Below are 22,998 nucleotides of genomic sequence, written 5' to 3' on the forward strand. Positions count from 1 at the left end.
GATGCAGCTATTAGAAAGCCTTTTTCAGGGGCTCCTGGGTGGCTCAGGTGGTTGGGCTTCTGCCTTCCCCGGGGCATGAAAGAAAGACGTGTTAGCTAGGATATTTGGAGTTGATGAGGAAACTCCAGAGAATTCACTTTAGATGGCTTGAGTGTATTTGCACTAAAACAGATTAAATTACAGCTGCTCCACAAAGAATACTGAAAGCAGATGGAGTGCTAAACTTGGGCTAAAACAGCCACTCTTTCATCCTCCTCAGATCTATGGGACATCAAAGATCTCTCTTGTATTGGTATTCATTATTCAAATGAGATTAATTTGAATATCGAAGCTTTGGCTGTTTTTTTTTTTAAGATAGCTAATTTTTTTATATGACAGCTGTTTCAAAAAAACCTTTTAAAGACTAACATGATCTACCAAATCAAACTAATTTTGGAAACAAAAGAGATTATAGGGTTCATTCCCTAAATGCTACAATTGTTATTATCAGTAAGTATGACACTGAATACGTATATTCGTATTTCTTTTTCAATATTTATACTGGGTTCATATTTCTCTCTTGTCGCTGTCCTAACCCACCTTCCTATCTCCAGAAACAGAACACCAAAACCTAATGTAATCATTTTCAGAGCCAAGCATGAGGATTCAGCTTAGTACTAACTGCGTGAATGTTTAGTTGCCTTTCACGTTTACATATAATTAACTATATGTCCATTTTGCTTTTTAGATTCTCCGAAAAGATATCCTTATGTGAAGGTAAAACTTTTATATTTTTATTTTGAATTTTTAACTACCGATTGTATGAAAGGAACATCATTTCTTAATCATATTGTTTCAATACCCATTCAGCCTACCGTTGAAGTGAAAGATTCTGTTCCTAAGAAAACAGTAGAAGTCAAGGACAAACAAACATCCAACTCAGGTAAATTTTACAATACAAATTTCACAGTGGAAAGAAGTACACTAAAATATTTAAAATGCTCACAGTTTTCTTATTCTGAATTCTTTTTTTTTTTTTTGGTGGCAAATTTAACTGAAGGATTTGACATAAACAAGGTAGATACCATTGTTGTTACCCAAAAGATATTTATAAGCATAAGAAAAAGAGATTTTATTTTATTTTATTTGTTAAAGATTTTTTATTTATTCATTTATTTGAGAGAGAGAGAGAGCACATGAGAGGGGGGAGGGTCAGAGGGAGAAGCAGACTCCCTGCCCAGCAGGGAGCCCGATGCAGGACTTGATCCCAGGACTCCAGGATCATGACGTGAGCCGAAGGCAGTCGCTTAACCAACTGAGCCACCCAGGCGCCCAAGAAAAAGAGATTTTAAAAATGTAAGCTTTAGCTCTAGTTTCTACTTTTATGTTTTGAAACCCTGAAGCTCCCAGTTTGGAATCCCATTACTTCCTTGGGATTCCCAGAAGTTAATTATTAGACTCTCAGATTTTTCCAGTGTTCACAATGCTTATTGCAATTCTGACCTTTCCCTAGAGTAAAGCTTCACTTGCTAACATGTCAATTGTGTTTTAAGTTTATTTCATCTTAGTGTTATTATGTTGATCATCTTAAGCCAAACAGATGTTCTGATTAGTGGACTCGTGTGTGTGTGTGTGTTTGTGTGTGTGTGTGTGTGTGTGTATGGTGTCTTGATTACTAAAACTGCAGGAAGTAATTAGTTCTATCCTAATACTTGGTAGACACAATCGTTTAAAACCGTAATTCTGAAACTTATTGGCCTTAGGGTCCTTTTATACTATTTAAAAATTATTAGGAATTCCAAAGAACTTCTGTTTAAGTATTGATATTTACCATATTAGAAATTAAAAAAAGCATTTAAAATACAAGCATACACGATCATACATTGTTAGCCGTTAGAGCTCTGACCCAATCATGCAAGTTGTGATACTATCACGTATCCTATCTTTAGAAAACTTCACCGTACACTTAATAAGAGAATGAGAGTGAAAATGTCAAATAACATTTAGCATTATTGAATGGATGGATCTTGGAACTCCAGGGATTCTCAAATGACATGGGAGAACTGTTTAAAACCATGTACAGGGTTCATGGATACAAAATGATAAAGGGGCCCTTGTGGTGAAATGGGCATTAAGGTTTCATTTCTGCATTTCTTGCTTTTTTCTTTCACTCGTCTTAAGAGGTTTAAATCAGACAATCTTTTTTTTTTTAAAAAAAAAGGAAAGTATTTTTGTTATATATTCATTTTCTGTTTCATGGTGCTGTAGTTTTAGGATCTAGTGTGGACTGAGACTTATTCTGTTTTTACATGGAAATGATTAGATCACCTGAGGCTTTCATTTCTCAGATGAATTTATGATGTTTGTCCAAGGCTTAAAAATTTCTGAAGATAGGGACGCCTGGGTGGCTCAGTCAGTTGAGTGTCTGCCTGTGGCTCAGGTCATGATCCCAGATCCTGGGATCGAGTCCCACATCGGGCTCCTTGCTCAGTGAGAAGTCTGCTTTTCCTTCTCCTCTGTTGCTCCCCCTGCTTGTGTGCTCTCTCTCTCTGACAAATAAATAAATAAAATGTTTAAAAAAATAAAATAAAATTTCTGAAGATATTGTTGCATTGAGGAAAGACCATCTCACTGTAATTAAAAGTAGTATCATTCATTAAAAGTTCTTTTAAAACACATGTCTTTAGAACACACAGTGCAGGGCACCTGGGTGGCTCAGTTGGTTAAGCGACTGCCTTCGGCTCAGGTCATGATCCTGGAGTCCCAGGATCGAGTCCCGCATCGAGCTCCCTGCTCAGCAGGGAGTCTGCCTCTCTCTCTGACCCTCCCCCCTCTCATGCTCTCTATCTCATTCTCTCTCTCAAATAAATAAATAAAATCTTAAAAAAAAAAAAAAAAAAGAACACACAGTGCATTTTTTTTTTTAAAGATTTTATTTATTTATTTGACAGAGAGATAGAGAGAAAGCACAAGTAGGCAGAGAGGCAGGCAGAGGGCGAGGGTTATTATTAGACTCTCTTTTGTGGGTTTGTGCCACTCTAATGAGCCTTGTCAAAGATCCAGGGATTTCAGAGTTGATGATAAATGCCCATGTGTATCACAATCGGTGACCAAAAATCAGTCAGCATCCACAGAATTTGGACAGACGACCTTCATATAGAAAGAAAAGATTAATAATATTGGAGTTGTGTTTCTGTTAGAGAATTATAAACTCCCTGACCTGTGTAAATCACAGCTACCAGAAAGCAGCACAAACAAGGTAATAAAGAAGCACAGAGAATTCAGTCTCTCCATGACTTCCCCATAGTTCTGATTTTTCAAAAATAATTTTGTGGCGGCGGCCGCTCCGGACGCGAGGGGCGGGTCGTGCGCGGGACAAAGGGAAACGAGGCCCGAGCTGCGGTTGCTTTTTCTGCCCGCGGTGTCTCAGATTCATTCTTAAGGAACTGAGAACTTAATCTTCCAAAATGTCAAAAAGACCATCTTATGCCCCACCTCCCACCCCAGCTCCTGCAACACAAATGCCCAGCACACCAGGGTTTGTGGGATACAATCCATACAGTCACCTCGCCTACAGCAACTACGGGCTGGGAGGGAACCCGGGCACCAACAGCCGGGTCTCGGGATTACGATTCCAAAACCCCAAAGCCACCAGATACGCCGCTGATGCCCTACATGAGGTACAGCAGCAAGGTCTGGGACCAAGTAAAAGCTTCCAACCCTGACCTAAAGTTGTGGGAGATTGGCAAGATTATTGGTGGCATGTGGCGAGATCTCACTGACGAAGAAAAACAAGAATATTTAAACGAATACGAAGCAGAAAAGATAGAGTACAATGAACCTATGAAGGCCTATCATAATTCCCCCGCATACCTTGCTTACATAAATGCAAAAAGTCGTGCAGAAGCTGCTTTAGAGGAAGAAAGTCCACAGAGACAGTCTCGCGTGGAGAAAGGAGAACCGTAGATGAGCATTCAGCCTGCTGAAGATCCAGACGATTATGATGATGGCTTCTCAATGAAGCATACAGCCACCGCCCGTTTCCAGGGAAACCACCGCCTCATCAGTGAAATCCTTAGTGAGAGTGTGGTGCCAGACGTCCGTTCAGTTGTCACAACAGCTAGAAGGCAGGTCCTCAACGACAGGTCCAGTCCTTAATGGTTCATCAGCGAAAACTAGAAGCTGAACTTCAAATAGAGGAGCGACACCAGGAAAAGAAGAGGAAATTCCTGGAAAGCACACATTCATTTAACAATGAACTTAAAAGGTTGTGCGGTTTGAAAGTCGAAGTGGACATGGAAAAAATTGCCGCTGATATTGCACAGGCAGAGGAACAGGCTCGAAAACGGCAGGAGGAAAGAGAGAAAGAAGCAGCAGAGCAAGCTGAATGCAGTCAGAGCAGCATGGTTCCTGAGGAAGAGCAAGCTGCTAGTAAGAGCGAGGAGAAGAAGGACGACGAGAGCATCCCGATGGAGACAGAGGAGACACACCTTGAAGAAGCAACGGAAAGCCAACAGAATGGTGAAGAAGGCACATCTACTCCTGAGGACAAGGAGAGCGGGCAGGAGGGGGTGGACAGTATGGCTGAGGAGGGGACCAGTGACAGTAACACTGGCTCAGAGAGCAACAGTGCCACAGTGGAGGAGCCACCCGCAGACCCCCGCGCCGGAAGACGAGAAGAAAGAATAAATGTTGCCTTGTTTTATGTGTTCTAAATACATTTTTAAATGAAAAAAAAAAGATATTTTTTTGAGTTTAAAAAAAATAATAATTTTGTGGCAAAAATTACTTTGTGTTTACTCCTTTTATGCAACCTACAACCAAACAATATCTTTTAGCAAGACATTTGTCTTCTTCTTCTAACCAAAGGAACATCTGAATAAGAATTATGAGAAAGTAATTTCCTTTGGGCTAGTTTTTAGCATTCACTTGAGAGTAGGTAGCAGGATTATACTGAGAACTTTGGGACCAGTTGGGAATACTAGGTAGAGATCTAAAGATTGCTTACTCAAAACATAGTTTCTTAGCTTTATTTTATAGCTCTAAATTCACAAGTATTGGTCAAGCTATATTCATTGTAACTAAAAAAAGCACCTTCCCAAATCAAATATTGAAATATTTCCTATGTTCTGTATGTTCTGTATGACTTTTGTTTTAGAGTTGGCTTTCCCAGCAGTAATGGGAATAGTTGAGAATTTACTATATAGTATCATCTCAGCTATGTATGCATAGTCCATCTCCTTGTTTTATTATATTTATTTTATCTTTTTAGAGAGAGAGACATGGGGGGAGAGAGGGAGAGAGAGAGAGAGAATCCCAAACAGGCTTCACGCTCAGCACAGGGCCTGATGGGGGGGCTCAATCTCATGACCCTGAGATCATGACGTGAGCCTAAATCAAAAGTTTTCTATGCCTCTTTAATATTATTGTTATTTAAAATTTTTATTGATTTGAGAGAGAGGGAAATTGAGAGAACGAGTGGGAGGAGTGGCAGAGGGAGAAGCAGACTCCCAGCTGAGCAGGGAGCCCGATGCGGGACTTGATCCCAGGACCGTGGGATCATGACCTGAGCCGAAGGCAGCCGTTTAACTGACTGAGCCACCCAGGCACCTCCCTTTGTTATTTTTAATAAATAAATGGAATATGGGTTTTAAGGAGCACTATATTATTTAAAAATAATATATGGAAAGTCCATTTTAATTCTACTAAGATACTCTGTCTATTGATTAACCACATCTAATGTGTCTCTACTTAATGTACCAGTTCATTCCATGCCTTTTATCAGTCATTGATCAGGTCTGTACTAATAAATCGTACAATATTTTTTTCACCCCTGTAGTTTTATGTTCTTTCTTTCCTTGTAGAATTAACACTGTATTTTCAAAAGATTTTCAATTATCTCCTAGAGTAATGCGTACAGGCAATAAATCCAAAGTTATTTACCTATACAAGTGACTTGTTTGCTGTTACTTCTTCATGAGCTTGGTAGATCCAAGAAGTAGGACTTTTAAAATACCTACAGGCTCCTGTAACAAAGGAAGATCTGAAACACAAATTATAAATACAGGCAACTTAAAACAGTTCATGTAGATTGTTTCTCTTCTCACTTGATGCCTTTTATAAAGTAATGAGCAAAGTTAGTCTCTAGGGACCCAAGATTGTGTGTTTATTCATTTAATACAGATTTATTCTGTACTGTGCCCTGATCATTTTATAGCCTCAATATTTCTGGAACCATTCTGTCAGTGCAGGTGTACTTCATCTTTATTTTGCCTTACTGCCTTCTAATTCATCTCCCATCTTTTATTACAGTGCCCCTCAAATTCATCCCTCTCCACACATTTAGAGTGATCTGTCTCAAATGTAAATATGACTATGAACCACTGTTGAAAATATATTTGTGTCCAGGTATCTTAAAATTACATATAAAGCTTTCATAATCTTGACTTCTTCTTAGATCCCTGTATTTTAGACAAATATTTACCCTGTTGTGTGCTTCTCTCCCTTTTAGACAAATATTTACCCTGTTGTGTGCTTCTCTCCCTTTTAGACAAATATTTACCCTGTTGTGTGCTTCTCTCCCTTGTCTTACTACAGCCTTGCATACTCTCCCCGTTTTCCTCCCTCTAACCCCTTTGAATCTGGCTGACCTCACTGTTTTCAGTTTCAGTTCAGGCATTATCTCCAGAAAAACCATTCCTGACACCTTTTATCTACATGCTTCTTTAAACCTGGGTGCCTAGCACTTACGGGGAACTCTATAAATAATTACTGAGTAAAATAAAGACTGTAAACACAGAAATGACGTAAGGGATTGCCCCATACAGGGGCACCTGGTTGGCTCAGTCGGTTGAGTGTCCAACTCTTGATTTCGGCTCCGGTCATGACCTCAGAGTTGTGAGATCGAGCCCCGTGTGGGGCTCAGTGCTGGGCTTGGAGCCCCGTCAAGATTCCCTCTCTCTCTATCTGCTCCTCCCCCTCTCCAAAAAGAGAGGGAGAGTGAGAGAGATTGTCCCATACAGTCCAGGAGCAAAATAAGAAATATATAAAGAAGTAATTTACAGTTCAGGTGGTGAAGATACACTAGAAAAATCGGTAAAGTACTAAGGTAGCCCTGAAGAAAGAGACACCTATTCATCTGGGGAAGAAGAGCCATAATCAAGGGTGACTTTACATAGCAGTCTGTGTCCTAAAAGATGTGAGGAAATTTATCAAGTAGTAGAGGAAAACATTTCAGGCATGTTTACACTCATCAGGGACATACACCCATAGGAAGGTTGTACACTAATAAAGGCATAAAAAATACTAATAATTTTGGAAGCCATGAATAATGTTGTAGTTGAAGCTTTGGGTATTAAGAGGTGCTGTTACAAGGTAAAGAACAGTCTGTTGTGATTTTATATGTTTCTGCTGCATTATAAAATTTTGTTTCTGATTGTTTTGTTCATTGATGTTAGGTGGATGAACTTGTGAATGAATCTTCGAGATGTTTGTATGTCTTTAACCTGGTGACATTTAGTATTTCCCAAATGGTTTGTTGAAGTTTTCTATAATTAAAAGTATTTCTTAAAGTAAATATTCAGCTAAAGATTAAGTTTAAACTATCAATAGATAAAATGTTATTTTCTATTTTTAAGAAGGTTATAGCTTTTATCTAACCATTCTAAGTAGTCCATTTTAACTAAATATATAGATTTGCCAGCAGAATGAATTAGAAATGACATCAGAGGAAGAGCAAAAAAGACTTGATGAAAGTGAAAATAACCACCTACAGGTATGTAAAAAGTTAAATTTAAATTTCCAATTTTATATTGTTTTTCCTGCTTTAATAATATAACATAGTTCAAATGAAATGATCTTTTGAATGGACATATTGAAGTCAATAGATTATAATTTAAAATTTAGTTTTTATAAAATTTTACAAGTTACAAAACTTAAAATATTGTTTGAATTTCTGTAACTTATAGCTAAACTTCATCCTTGGAATTGAGATAAAAAAAATTCCTGAATATTGTTTGCTTCTTCACATTTTTGTAACTTTTTATGCGATAAAGAAGGTAACATCAAATATTGAATCATATGTTTAAGCAGTTGAAATTATGAGCAGTATAATAATGATGACTAGTGACTTAGATTCGTGTAGAAGGAGTAATTATTCTCAGTGGTTCAAAATGTGCAGTTCTGTATTGCCAGTCACTGATGCCAAGATAAAAGATTTATTTTGCCTTGTGATCTCTGTGTAGTTGACTTCAGAGAGTGGGGTCATAAAATCAGCACAATTGCCTATTGTAGAATCACACCTTCCAGGGTGGGACCTTTGTAGTTGGGTAATAAACAGTAACTTTTTCAGTTATTTCATTTCCGCATAGGAAATCAGTAAGTATTATTAACATTTTTCTTATCCACTCTCAGTGGACATTATATTAGAGCTGTATATAAGCAGATAATTATAGTGATATATAACACTATCATAGTATATAATTTGACTTAAGATTTAGGAATTTTCTTTCTGATTGATGTTAATTGATTTTGATTCCTAATAATTTAAAATTTGCCTATTCACTAGTTATTAATCTTTAAAGAAAACCCTCAAATGCACTGAAGGGGCTCACTATTTAAGGTATGGTGAGATAAAATGCTTTTAAGTTTGTAACATTAAAAATAATCTGATTCATTTTTTGGTAGATGTAACATGTAATGAATTGTTTATTTCAAAAAAAAAACTAACAAAGTTAAGTTTATGGATTTATGTTTTTCTTTTGTCTTAAGCCAGGGCAAGTTATTTGTCACTTCTTTGTTACAATACAGTGACTTGGGAGCAGCTTAACATAGATTAAGAAATTTAACAGTTAAATTTTAATTTTCTAATTTTTCTTTGTCCATACTTGATTACTTAAGGATAAAGGTATTTCACAAACATGTATCCTGGCAGAAAAGACACGTGAAAATCAAACCCAGCAAATTAACGTTCCAGTTTTGCATCTGCAAAAAAAGTCTCGAGAACCAGAAATGAATAAGAAATGTGATAGAAAGGATAATATATCTGTATATTCAGAACATCCTTCTGTGCAAAAGCGTGAGGAAATCTCGATCAAACAAGGCAAATTAGTGTGGAAAAATAATCTAAAACACATCACCAGTGAGTTAAAGCGGACGTTTGGTGAAACTTGTGAAAAACACAAAATTGCTCCTTATCCTAAGGAAGAGTCACCACATGGTAACTTTAAAGAAGGAGCAAACTTAATGGAAATACCTTCTAACTTGACAAATGATAGACTTGATTGTGAGAAAAAGGATATATTTGCAGTGCCTGTCCCTCTAGTAGTTCAGGCATTTCCTGAACAAAAAAATTCTAGTCTCAAATATGCTTGCCAGGCATCTTCTGATTTTTCTTTAAGTGAAAATAAATCAGACTGTGAAAATGATAACAAACCAGACACTGAGCATGTTTTTAACAAAAACAAGAGTTTTAAAAGTGATACAGAAACTAAAAAAGTAAGGAACCTACTCGCTACGTTTGAAGTGAAAGAAGACCAAGGGTTTGACGTGCAAATGGCAAAAAGTATGAACCAAAATAGCACTAATTCTAAATTAGACATTGGACGTATACCTCAGTCTAGTGATTCAGAAAGCCGTTTCGACAAAAGGTTTTCCCGCTCCAATGAGGTGAGACAAATGGCTCAAATAAAAAGGCACCATAGTTCTGCCGTTACAAACATTTACAAGAAAACAAAAGTCTTGTTCCAGAAGCCATTCTGTGCAGTTAATAACAGTACTAATAACTATAGAAGTATGGAACCCGAATTAGAAAATGTGAGTTCTTCTCCACCATGTAGTTACAGAACATCAGAAGTATGTCTAAAAGAAGAATTACAGCAAGATGTTCAAAAGTTTAAGAACGAGATAGGCATGTTACAGATAGACATCCGGGATTTGGAAAAAAAGAAAGTTCAACTTCAAAAAGAGGTAGAGGTTCACTTTGCTGCTGCTCTTTTGTTTTTTCTCTTTATCAATTATCTGAGTCATTCTGATTCTCCACTTAGGAAAAAAGTTCGTGTATAACATGGGGTTGTCTAAATACGTAATTGTGTTCGGAAATAGATTATTTCTGCTGTCTAAATGATAGGAGTGCAGGAAAACATTCTTATGATTGGTTTTCCTTAAGTTTCTCTGTAAGTCTCCCAAGTGGCATATGAACTGGGAAACTAATTTAGCTATGCACCCTGTGACCTCATTAACCAGAGTAACCGTAAAGAAAATTCCTTAAAAAATGCAATTATCGGGGCACCTGGGTGGCTCAGTCGTTAAGCATCTGCCTTCGGCTCAGGTCATGAACCCAGGGTCCTGGGATCAAGCCCCGCATCGGGCTCCCTGCTCAGCGGGAAGCCTGCTTCTCCCTCTCCCACTCCCCCTGCTTGTGTTCCCTCTCTCGCTGTGTCTCTCTCTGTCAAATAAATAAATAAAATCTTGAAAAAAAAAAAACTTAAAAACATGCAATTATCTTGGCACATCTGGGTGGCACAGTTGAGCATCCGACTCTTGGTTTTGGCTTGGGTTGTGATCTCAGGTTCATGAGACTGAGCCCCTCATTGGGCTCTCTACTCAGTGTGGAGTGTGCTTTAGTTTCTCTCTCCTTCTCCCTCTGCCCTTCCTGCTCATGCTCTCTCTCTCTCTCTAAAATAAATAAATCTTTAAAAAATATATAATAATCTCTAGTGTTTTGGGTTTTTTTTTTTAATTTATTTATTTATTTATTTGAGAGAGAGCACACGTGTGTGCACGAGCATGAGCCAGGGGTGAGGCAGAGGGAGAGAGAAAGGGAGAAGCAGACTCTCTGCTGAGCAGGGAGCCTGACATGGGGCTCCATCCCAGGCCCCTGGGATCATGACCTGAGCTGAAGGCGGACGCTTAACCGTTGAGCCATCCAAGTGCCCCATCTCTAGGGTTTTTATTTTTATCTATTGGCTTAAATATAAATTGCATTTCCATAAACAATAAAATGGGAAAGAAGCAATGACTAAGAGAAAGGATATAAACAAATATTTCAGCTAAACCTATTATTGTTTCAGTATGTACAATCTTTTCTGCTTTGTACTCACTCTTGGAACTTAGAATTCCAACAGGACCACTTTGAGATATTTTTAATAACAAATATTTGTATTATCACTGTTTTCCTCCACATTTTTTAAAAACAGACTCTTTTTTAAGATTTATTTATTTATTTAGAGAGCATGAGCAAGGGCAGGGGCAAAGGGAGAGAGAGAGAGGGAGAGAAGTAGACTCCCCACTGAGCATGGAGCCAGATGCGGGGCTCAATCCCACAACCCTGAGATCATGAGCTGAGCCAAAATCAAGAGTCAGAGGCAACTGACTGAGCCATCCAGGCGCCCCCCTCCATTTTTTTTTTTTTTTTTTTGGTCACCATTCTCACATGTTTCTGTTGAGTCAAACGTTCATATTATGTTTAATAAAGTATGGTACATTTTGACATGTATGTTTTTTATAATGTAGGTAGCATAAACCTTCAGAAACCTTCAGTATTTAACTCGAAGGGAGAAAACGGACTTTTGAGGTGAATTGAGTTTTAAAAATAGACAAAAATCTAGAGATATCCTCCTTCAAAAGAAAAAGTAGCTAAGCACCTTGTCCCCAATTAAGATATTAAATTACTGTGCCAGTGTCATACTTTTAATGTATCTGATTAATTTAATGAATTTGATAATTTAGCTGATTTAGCATTAAAGAATTGTATCATCTCATTTGGTGCCATAAGATGCTAGGTAATGCCACTTTAGGAACTTTGGACAAATCATTTAACCTTTTTTGGTTTCACTCCCATTTATCAGTGGAAAATGGGATTAAAGTTGATAATTACTTTTATACCCTCTAGCTATAAAAGTTTATGATAACCATGAATGTGGAATTTGGGGAGCATTACTCATTTCCCAAAATTCTACACTAACATCAGTTTCACTCTGTTCTTTTTGTGTTGTGGTGAACCTTGGTTCATATATTTTAATGAACACTGCCACTTTTTTGATAACCCTAGGATCCAAATGAAAAAAGAATTGTAAAAGGCAGTTGGGGAAAAAATAGCTCAGTGCAGGAAGAGGAAAACTTCTCTTTGTTCCTGGAGCACCACAATGTCACATCCTTTAAATCTGGCTGTTTTTGCAAAATCCAGGTGGTAACGACAGACGAGGACAAATTTTGTGTCTTTGTCTTTTTATTTCTTTGTATCTGCTGGTCAGATGGGGTGGGGTGGGAATGTTAGGTAGCAAAGCGTGGATATGAATACAAAATTAAGAAAGCCCTTTTTCAAATTTTGGAAAATTCTGCTGTTTTAATTAATTATTTTTTAAAGATTTTATTTATCTGTCAGAGAGAGCGAGCGAGCGAGAGAGAGCACAAGCAGGAGGAGCGGCAGGCAGAGGGAGAAGCAGGCTTCCCGCTGAGCAAGGAGCCTGATGCGGGGCTCGATCCCAGGACCCTGGGATGAGACCCGAGCGAAGGCAGACGCTTAACCAACTGAGCCACCCACGTGTCCCAATTCTGCTGTTTTTATTCAAACGGAAATGAAGCAGAACTTATAAAAATTGCAATTATTTATAATGATAAAGTTAAACACAAAATATTTTTATCGATTAAAATTACAACAAACTAAGAGTCAAATGATAAAATTAATGAAAAAAGTTCTGGGATGACTGGGTGGCTCAGTCCTTAAGAGTCTGCCTTCGGCTCAGGTCTGATCCCAGGGTCCTGGGATCGGGTCCCGCATCAGGCTCCCTGCTCAGCGGGGAGCCTGCTTCTCCCTCTGTCTGTACCTCCCTCCCCCTGCTTGTGCTCTCTCTCTGATAAATAAATAAATAAAACCTTTAAGAAATTTATAATTAATGAAAAAAGTTCTTTTTAATGAATAATGTAGTAACAATTATCCTTAGTATCACATTTCCATTAAAGATTAATGAAGAAAAGAAGAGACACCAAAGTAATGAGACGGCAGTATTAGAAAACACATATGCTGTCGCTGCTGCTGCTGCTGGACTCATTCAACAAAGAGAGAGTGGAAAAACTGAAAACCACCTCTTTCCTGTTGGGAAAAAGGAAGATTCTGATGGGTAAGCCTATGGCCATATTGAAATAGTAGGTAATTATTATTTTCCTATAAAACCAGTTCTAGTTGGAGCTAACATTCATGATTAACAAGTTTTATATTTTTAGTAAGGCTAGTCCATCCTGGGTGCGAATCAGAAAAATGCAAATAACGAGACACCATTTTTTGCAGTCCTAGTGATAAATATTTTATTAAAAAAATAATAACCAAAGGTAGCAAATGGGAGGAAAAAGGCATTCCTATACACTGTTGTTAGATGCACGTGGTAACTCCTTTCTGAAGGGTGAGTTAGCAGTGTGTTTCAAAAACTTTAAATATGCTGTCCCTGTTTTAAGTTTATTTTTTAATTTTTTTTAAAGATTTTATTTCTTTACTTGACAGAGAGAGACACAGCGAGAGAGGGAACACGAGCAGGGGGAGTGGGAGAGGGAGAAGCAGGCTTCCCGCCGAGCAGGGAGCCCGATGCGGGGCTTGATCCCAGGGCCCTGGGATCATGACCTGAGCCGAAGGCAGACGCTTAACGACTGAGCCACCCAGGCGCCCCATATGCTGTCCCTTTATTCCAATGCTTCATTGCCAGGACTAGATCCTATAGGAAAACATGACTTGTGTAAACACACACACACACACACACACGCACGAACACATTCTAAGGACATTTATTGTGCATTATTGTATATATAAAATATGACAGATATGTTAAGGATATTTATTATAGCATTCTCATATCAAAAATTTGGAGATAGTCTAAATTGCCGTCAATAAGGAAGTAAGTTGTCACCCCTATGAGACAATGTAACATGCGGCCTTTTGAAAAAATGAGTTTAGGTCTACAGTGTGCTGATTGTTTAACAAAGTATATTTAAGGTGTTCGGTTTGATGTCATGTCTTATGCAAATTTTAGAATGCTTTTAATATCTGCTGAGTTGCAAAAGGAAGTTACCTGCTACACTGGCACTCTATCTTATTACCAACAAAATTGCTAGCTATTAGGTTTTTGGTTTTGGTTCCGTTGAGCTTGAGTGTTCAAATGTTGGACCCTCAAATTGATCTGAATATTACCAGGAGATTTCGTATGTCAACTTGTCCCATATTCTATATAAACATTTGATTTGATGATCCTTGTGCTATAAACCAAGAGGTTCCTAATGCAGTGAATCTTCTTTTGAAGGTACCTTGCATGCATGCTATTAGCCTTCCTTTTTAAAGAGAATATATTTCTATATGCACCACACCAAATTTTTCAACAGTGACTTCATATTATATAATTTACAAAAATTCATTTTACAAAATAGGAATATTTTCTGCTTTCCAAACCCCTTATACTTCTCTTATAGAATTTTATTTTTTTTAATTTTTTAAATTAAATTTAATTTTTTTAAAAGATTTTATTTATTTATTTGACACAGAGAGAGAGACAGCGAGAGAGGGAACACAAGCAGGGGGAGTAGGAGAGGGTGAAGCAGGCTTCCCGCCGAGCAGGGAGCACAATGTGGGGCTCGATCCCAGAACCCTGAGACCATGACCTGAGCTGAAGGCAGATGCTTAACAACTGAGCTACCCAGGCGCCCCTTGTATAGAATTTTAATATGACTAATTATTTTGGATATATCCTGGAGTTAGATGATTTTTATCAAGCATGAAATATTGCTGTTGAAACTTAATAGTTTTTCTATGGTCTTTCTAAGCATGAGGAAAAGTGATAATCAGGTTATATAATATTATGTATATATTATATATCTAGAAAATTTTTAAGGAGTCTTTTGGTTGTATAATTTTGTGAATTATTTAATGCTTTGGTCTGCCTTTTTTTTTTTAAGATTTTATTTATATTAGAGAGAGAGAGTGCATGGTGGGGGAGAGGGACAAGCGGACTTGGCACTGAGAGCAGAGCACCATGTGGGGCTCGATCCCACAACCTTGAGATCATGACCTGAGCCAAAATCAAGAGGTTTAACTGATTGAGCCACCCAGGTGCCCCCTTGGTCTGGCATTTTTTTAAAAAACATTTAGTGCTACATGTATATAATTTAAAAAACTATATTACAAAATATATTACAGAAATATTATATCATCATTGTGTAAGGATTGAACTAAACAAGAAAATTAAATCATCTATGATCATTCCTCTTAGCTATGAAATCCTTAAAAGAACCATGTACACTCACTGATCCTGATTTACCTCCCATTCACTCTTGAATTCTCTCTAGTAATTTTCACTCCCACTACTCCAGAATTGATTTTTCAAAGGTTACCACTGATTTTCACTTGAATAAATCTAGACATAATTTCTTAGATCTCATTTTATTTGACCTATCAGCAATATTTGACCCAATGGAGAACTCTCTTCTCCAAAATTCTGTCTTCATTTAGCTTTCAGGGTATCACTCACTCACCTGGTTTTCCCCCTGCCTTTCTAGTCTGTACATCTCAGCCTGATTTGCTTCTTTCTCTTCATCCCCCACCTCTTACTTACACATTGACATCTTCCAGGAATCAGTCCTTGATTTTTTTCTCTTGACTTTTACTATCTTGTATATTCTAATGATCTTCAGGTTTATATCTCCAGCCCAAATCTCTCTGCATAATTCCAGACCTACATATCAAACTGCCTATTTGATAGCTCTTTGGGATAGCTATTGGGTATTATGAACTTAACATGTCCAAAATCGAACTACTGATATTCTTATACCTGCCCTTCTTGTCTTTCCTAATTGAGTTCATCATAGTTCTTCCAGTTGCTCTGCCAGAAAACTTGGTAAGATTCTCCTGTGATTTACTCATCCTTTTCTTCCTGGTATAGAGAGGGAGACACTTACAAAAGGAGATATCCTTTATAAATGTAAATTTCTCTTACAAAAGAGTAACTTCTACTTTGTTTTCAGAACTTCTCCTGTATCTGCAGTTCTCGAAATAATTAGCTCAAAATAATCCTGTGTCAAAGAGGCGTGTTTTGGGGTGCCATATTCTGCTACCCTTCAAGTGGGTGTTCACAAGAGAGGTCCAGGCTGGCTGTATCAATTTGGGAGTAATTAGCACAAAGATGGATGTAGGGGTGGAGGATCTGAAGAGGAAAAGAGTGAAGCAATGTTTTCCTTATTTAAAATTGAACAGTACACCATAGTGAAAGTTTAGCACACCTAACACCATTTTCTTTGACTAATTGGTTAATAAGCATTTGTTAGGATAGACTATTCTAGGATCCAGTGAGAAGTGTCATTGCATTCTATTAATAAATATTCAAGGGTCTGTTTTCTATACTAAATTTACATGTTAATTTTGTATCTAGTTTATTTAAAAAACATAATTGTCATTTTTCCAAGACTATTTTATGCATAACAACTAAACCATTATTCAGAAATCAAATTGCTGAGACTATAAATAAGGCCTGTGTAGGAACCACTTAGCTAATTTGTTGTGATGTGGATTTCCATTCTAGGCAAGGAGGTTGCCATTTAAAATCAGAGACATTTGGAATTTGACAGGAAACTGAAGAATGAACCTTCGTGTTTCACTTAGATTCTGAATGAGCCAGATCTTTCTGAGTCAGTTATACAAAAATTTAAGACTCAAGGGACCTTAGAGCCCTGAGTCTATTCTCCCTAGGGATGGAGAATTGGGATCTGTCCCTTCGGGCTTATGATTTTAGAAGAATTCTTTCCTCTTTTCAAACCCCAGTTTCTGTATCTTTGAAACAAGAAACCCAGTCTCTTTTATGAGATTATTGGGAGGAAGACCTGAAGGGAAAATGCGTGTCTTAGTGCATACATCTTAACAAACCACATGGGACTAGTTAAGCACTCAATAAATAGTGCTTAATATAATTTTTAAACACTCTGTAGGAGGTATCTATAAAATTTTTGGACTTGATTTTAAAGCATTGTATTGTAGTGTTATAGTATTACGATACCAGAAGGAATAACTGAAAACATTCCAAGTTTTTAAGTCATATCTGGAAAATGTATGTATTTGGGTGTTTTTTTTTACACTTTTCTTTTTCAGCGTTATTGAGATGTAATTGACATGTAACATATATTCATAATAGCTACCCACATTCCATAAACCTACTGCCCACAATAGATTTTTTTGCTTAAAATGGAAAAGAAAGAACATACATGTTCAAGCTTAATGAAAAATGAAGCTGAATAGTTAAAAGGAGCTGCTTGGCACCGAGGAGGGTAAAGGATTGTATTTCTAGACAGGGAGGATGAAGCATGAGGTCTGTTAAATGTACAGTGTTGTAGAATATAAAGAAACAGGTTAAGTGACCATTTGTATTTATTATGATGACCTAGCACTCAAGATCTAGACAGGAGGCAGAAACCTCGCCAGTATTGAAATGGGGGAATATTTCCTGTTCCTTATTAAATATTAAGAAGTATTTAAACAAAAAGCATTTTTAACTAGTAAAAGGGAGTAAAAGTGGTAAAAGAAGACTCTAAGCAGTCTTGTAATAGCAAACGCAAAATGGAGCTGTGATCCCAAAGGCAGAGGAAGAGTAAACACGAAAGGAAGTAAGAACTTAGAAGACCCTCACTCCCCCTCACTCCCACCACCATCCAAGGCGGAGATTAAGACCTCTTGGGAGAGGACACAGCTGGTGGCAAAGAAACTTGTCAGAGGGTGCTGGCCAGAGCTGGTCCATGGGGATGACTTGTTGAGTGGCTGGCTGAAAGATGCAGGCCGACTGAGGTTCTTCACCCTGCTGGGAGATCCAAATCTTCATTCCTGAAAGGTTCTGAGTTCTCAAAAATAACTTTCCTGGGACTCCTGGCTGGCTCATTCGGTGGAGCATGGGACTCTTGATCTTGGGATTGTGAGTTTGAGCCCCATATTGGGTGCTGAGGTTACTTAAAAATAAAATCTTTAAAAATAAATAAGTAAATAAATAACTTTCCCTCTACCCTTCAGGTTCTTGGCTGAGACTCCCTGTAATAAAACATTAACAGGAGAAAACCAAAGAGAAGTTTAATAATGTGTATACCTCCTGTATACACAGAAGATACCCAGGAAAATTTAGTAACTCCCCCAAATGGCCCAAGCTACCACTTTAAATACCGTCTCCACCTAAAGACAAAAGAAGATGTTAGAGGGTGAGGGGTGGAGCCATTATGGGAGGTTATCAAGCAAAGCACCGTAAAGGAGGGCACGGTTGTTATGCAGATTTAAGTACTTGCCTTATCCATTGTTAAGTTTCTAGAGATTTAGTCATCCTCTCTTCCTGGTTCAGCTAGGGAGACTCCCTTACAAATGGAGATACCCCTTATAAATGTAAATGTCCCTTACAAAAGGGCAACTTCTACTCTGTTTTCAGAGCTTCTCCTTTGCCTGCTGGTCCTTAAAAGTAACTAACTCAGGACAATCCTTAAGCCGAAGAGGTGTATTTTAGGGTGGCAAATTCTGCTCCCCTACAGACTTGTAGAGAGTAAAATGGAGTCTCTCATGTCAAGCAGGGGCCTATGTCAAGCAGTGACGCAAGCAGGTAAGGTACTGCAGCCAGGAGACATCGCCAGGACCCAAGTCAACTGACAACAGAGGAGGGCTGCAGAGACCCACAGCCGATGAAATCCCTTTAAACAGGAAAGGATTTTGGCAGCAAGCTGTCAGTCTCTTCAGACCTGACCCCTCTATGCCTGGCCACTTAAAAAAGGCAACTGCCACTGAAAGCTCTGCCCGATGGATCTCCGAACAGAACTGAGGTCCTTGCCTGCTTGAACATCAGAAGCAGGCAGAGCCTAGGGCTGACCCAGACCAGACCGAGGCCTTATCTCAATTGCGCGCCCCCAGACTGACTTCGCGTTTGGTTCGTGGAACTTCCTACACCCTTCTGTTTATCTAGTTTGCTGTGTGGCTTGTCTTCTGTCCTGCTTTGTATGCTGTGTAAGAAGCCAAGTTTAATCACGTGGTGAAATGTCATTGAGTTTGGAATCCTGAACCTGCTTTATAATTGTGATTTAACTTTGCTTTATGATTGAATAAAGCTGACATTGTGGAAAGACACAACTCGTATGTGTGCCTTTATAGCTTGCTCATAAAAAGTATGGAAATGCAAAGAAGCACCCCAGAGAATCCCCTGGGTTCCAGACATAGTCTTCACTGACTCCATTGTATACCAACAACCCACTTGATCCTTCATTATCAGAATCAATCACTACAGCCAGACCCCATTCTCTGCCAAAGGACCCCCAAGCGGCTAGATATCAGCTCAATTAAATCTCATCTAATTCAATGGAACTATAGCTGTGTTTCTGGGTGGAAGTATTCTTCCCCTGAGAACTAAGACCTCCAAGTCAGCAGATCATAAAGTTGCTGGGACAGGAAGAGATACTTTTGGGAGTGGGTTATTACACATAATGGTGAGAGGAGCCACTTCCCTTCTGTCTCCGGGTTCCTGGACCTATGGCCATGGGAGAGACAGTACCACATACTGATTCAAAGCACACACTGCATCCTGTAAGACAGAAACACATCCCTTATGGATCTGTCTCACCACTGCCATAATCGAATCTCCAGTAAGCTATTTTACCCTTCCATTAGGCTAGTCACTACTGGGTGATGGGATATATGGTAAGACCAGTCATTTCCATGGGCGTGAGCCCATTGCTGCGCTTCTTTAGCTATGAAATGAGTACCTTTATCAGAAGTGATTATGTGCGCCATGTCATGAGGGTGGATAAGGCATTTTGTAATGGATGGTGGTTCTGGCAGACACATTATGGTCAGGGAATACAAATCCACATCCAGAATACATATATAAGGCTATCCCAGTGAGGATGATGGAAGAGGTTCAGTGTTACCAGGCTGCCACCAGGTGGCTGTCTATCCCCACTGGTTAATACTGGCATATTAGGGACTCAGTATTGATCTCTTGGTTGGCTGATGAGGCACTCCACTTGTAGCAGTCAGGCCGGACTCGGTTGGGGGAAATCCATGTTGTTGAACTCCATCCCTGCCACCATAGCCATTTCATTCAAGGGCCATTGAGCGAGCACTGGGATGGTTGCTGAAACTAACTGCTATCCACAGTGTGTGTCATTTTACCTGCTTGGTCATTGGACACTTTCTCTGTGGTGGATAACTTTGGTGAGCATTCACATGAGGCACAAGTATCTTTATAGCCTGTGCCCATTTTTTTTTTTTTTTTTTTTTTTTTTTATTTAGAGAGCATGAGTGAAGGGAGGGGCAAAGGGAGAGGGAGAGCGAGAACCTCAAGAAGACTCGGCACTGAGGACCGGAGCCTGACGTGGGGCTCAATCTCAGGACCCTGAGATCTTGACCTGAGCCAAAATCAAGAGTTGGACGCTTTAACTGGCTGAGCCACCCAGGCGCCCCTAGCCTGAGCCCCTTCTTAAAGGGTCATCCACAGAACTCTTCCCCAGACTTTCTTGTCACCAATCTCTCAGTCTTCTTCCTTCCTTAAAACTTTAGCAACAGTACATAAATTAATACAGATATGCAATTCTGGCTAGCTCTCATCCAGAAAAAGTAAACAAGAAAATGTACTACTTCAATTCTATTCAGTGGAAGGATTTTCCTTCATGGCTGTCCTTCAAGGTCACCTCGGAGTGAAGCTGTGGGACTATAGGTATCCCCCTTCTGATGGCAGCACCCTCCATTAACCAGGCTTGAGTCTTTTCTTCCTCAGTCAGCTGATCATACAGAACTTCCCACAAGGCTGCAACTATGGATTGGGGGGGGGAAGAGGAATGGAGCTGGGGCTATGGGCTCCTGGAAATGTCTTTTCCTTCTGCTTGAGCCTGGTCTCTTATGTCACTTCCGTCTTAAGAGATTGAAGCTGCTCATGCCCAATTTTATAGTTTGGTGGGTCAGAGAAAACCCAGTTTATCGTGGGAAACTCAGGCCTGATGACTCATGTTTATGCATTCAGTCTTAATAGCAAGCCAGGGCTGTTTCTCAAAAGGATAATAGTCATCTATACAAGAAGGCATATGATTTGCTCTAAAACCTAGATGTCTCTACTGTGATTTTCTTCGTGGTGCTTGCCAGATCACAGATAATCCCACTATTTGTCATAGACAAATAGTGCCATTACCTGCTGGATCATAATGTCCAAGTGGAAGGGCAGCTTGCACTACAGTCTAGATTTCTTTTATTCCAGGCTCCCACAAAAACTGGCAGCCTTACCCAGGACTTGGAAAATGGGTTGAAGTAGCATACACAAATGTGGTATATGCTGCTTCCAGTCCCCTTTGACCAACATCTCCCCATTTCCCCACCCCTCAGCCTCTGCAACCACCAATCTCTCTTTCTACGAGTTTGGGTTTTTTAGATTCCATATATAAGTGAGATCATACGATATTTGTCTTCCTCTGTCTTACGTATTTTACTTAGTATAATGCCCTCGGTGTTCATCTATGTTGTCACAAATGGCAGGATTTCCTTCCTTTTTTTATGGTGGAAGAATATTCCATTGTATATAAACGTTACATTTTCCATATCCATTTATCCATTAATGGGCACTTAGGTTATTTCCATGCCTTGGCTATTTTGAATAATGTTTCAATGACCCTGGGGGTGTAAATATTGAGGTAATGACTTAATTTCCTTTGGATATATACTCAGAAATGGGATTGCTAGTACATAAAGTATTCTATTTTTAATTTTTTGGAAAAAATTTCCTTTTCTTAATCCAAATTCCACTGACCAGCCTTACCTGTCATTGACAACTCCCACCTTAATGAGTCACCTCTATGGTGATTGCCAAATGCTGATGCTCTCTTTTCCTCATTTTTTTTTTTTTACATTTGTTACCTTTATGTACCCCGTCTCCCAATCATGCTGGCTCTGTGCTCCTGCTCCTATTTGTCACACTCCCCTGCTACATTCTTGGCTACTAGGCCTGTTGGCCTTTGCCTCTGCATGGCTTCCAACCTTTCTCATCGTGAAGAAATTCACTCATGTCATTGGCCACCATGTTGATTCCTCCACTCTGGCAAGGGAAGGGAATGGAAGGAATAGGTAGATGGAAAAGAAAGTGACTACAGGGGCGCCTGGGTGGCTCAGTCGTTAAGCATCTGCCTTTGGCTCAGGTCATGATCCCAGGGTCCTGGGATCGAGCCCCACATCGGGCTCCCTGCTTGGTGGTGAGCCTGCTTCTCCCTCTCCCACTCCCCCTGCTTGTGTTCCCTCTCTCACTGCGTCTCTCTCTGTCAAATAAATAAATAGAATCTTAAAAATAAATAAATAAATAAATAAATAAATAAATAAATAAATAAATAAAATAAAAAAAAAGAAAGTGACTACATATGGTTTTAGTAAGCAGAACTGTGGGACGACTGTATCTTAGACTGAAGGTACTGCCCAGGTAGATATATTTTGAGAACATTTAATAGGTAAGTATGGTACATCAGGTATATGTAATGAGAGATGAGTTTACCACTGCCTCATATTTTTACATAATATATTTTTATTTATAATTTATAATTTACAAAATAATTTATAATAAATTATTAATAGATATGTATAAATGAATATTTATAAATGTATATAAATTTATGTAAAATTTATGTGAATAAATATTTATAAATAATTTATAAATAATAATATAATTATATTTATAAATAAATATTAATAATTAAAATATAAAATTATAGGGGCGCCTGGGTGGCTCAGTTGGTTGGGCGACTGCCTTCGGCTCAGGTCACGATCCTGGAGTCCCAGGATCGAGTCCCGCATCGGGCTCCCTGCTCGGCAGGGAGTCTGCTTCTCCCTCTGACCCTCCTCCCTCTCATGCTCTCTGTCTCTCATTCTCTCTCTCGCAAATAAATAAAATCTTAAAAAAAAAATTAAAAAAAAAAAAAATAAATAAAAAAAATAAATAAAATTATAAAATAAATCAATAGTTTATTTATAATATAATTTTTATATAACATATTTTTGTTTAC

General features: G+C 38.6%; 1 protein-coding gene and 1 pseudogene across 1 annotated transcript in view; both read left to right on the forward strand.

Moving 5' to 3' along the window:
• The window catches only part of CUNH10orf67 (chromosome unknown C10orf67 homolog), a 151,154-nt gene that overhangs the window by 27,631 nt on the left and 100,525 nt on the right, over window positions 1-22,998 (forward strand). The window contains exons 2-6 of the mRNA XM_064591968.1: window positions 728-756; window positions 850-922; window positions 7,673-7,753; window positions 8,878-9,945; window positions 12,940-13,097. Coding sequence (XP_064448038.1) covers window positions 7,697-7,753; window positions 8,878-9,945; window positions 12,940-13,097 — 1,283 coding nt within the window. The 5' untranslated portion in view covers window positions 728-756; window positions 850-922; window positions 7,673-7,696. The remainder of the gene's footprint in view (window positions 1-727; window positions 757-849; window positions 923-7,672; window positions 7,754-8,877; window positions 9,946-12,939; window positions 13,098-22,998) is intronic.
• LOC123842238 (SWI/SNF-related matrix-associated actin-dependent regulator of chromatin subfamily E member 1-like) lies at window positions 2,935-6,953 on the forward strand (annotated as a pseudogene).

The sequence above is a fragment of the Mirounga angustirostris genome, unplaced genomic scaffold, assembly GCF_029215605.1.
Source record: "Mirounga angustirostris isolate CCGP_5_RB_7025 unplaced genomic scaffold, mMirAng1.0.hap1 SCAF_5, whole genome shotgun sequence".
NCBI lineage: Eukaryota > Metazoa > Chordata > Mammalia > Carnivora > Phocidae > Mirounga > Mirounga angustirostris.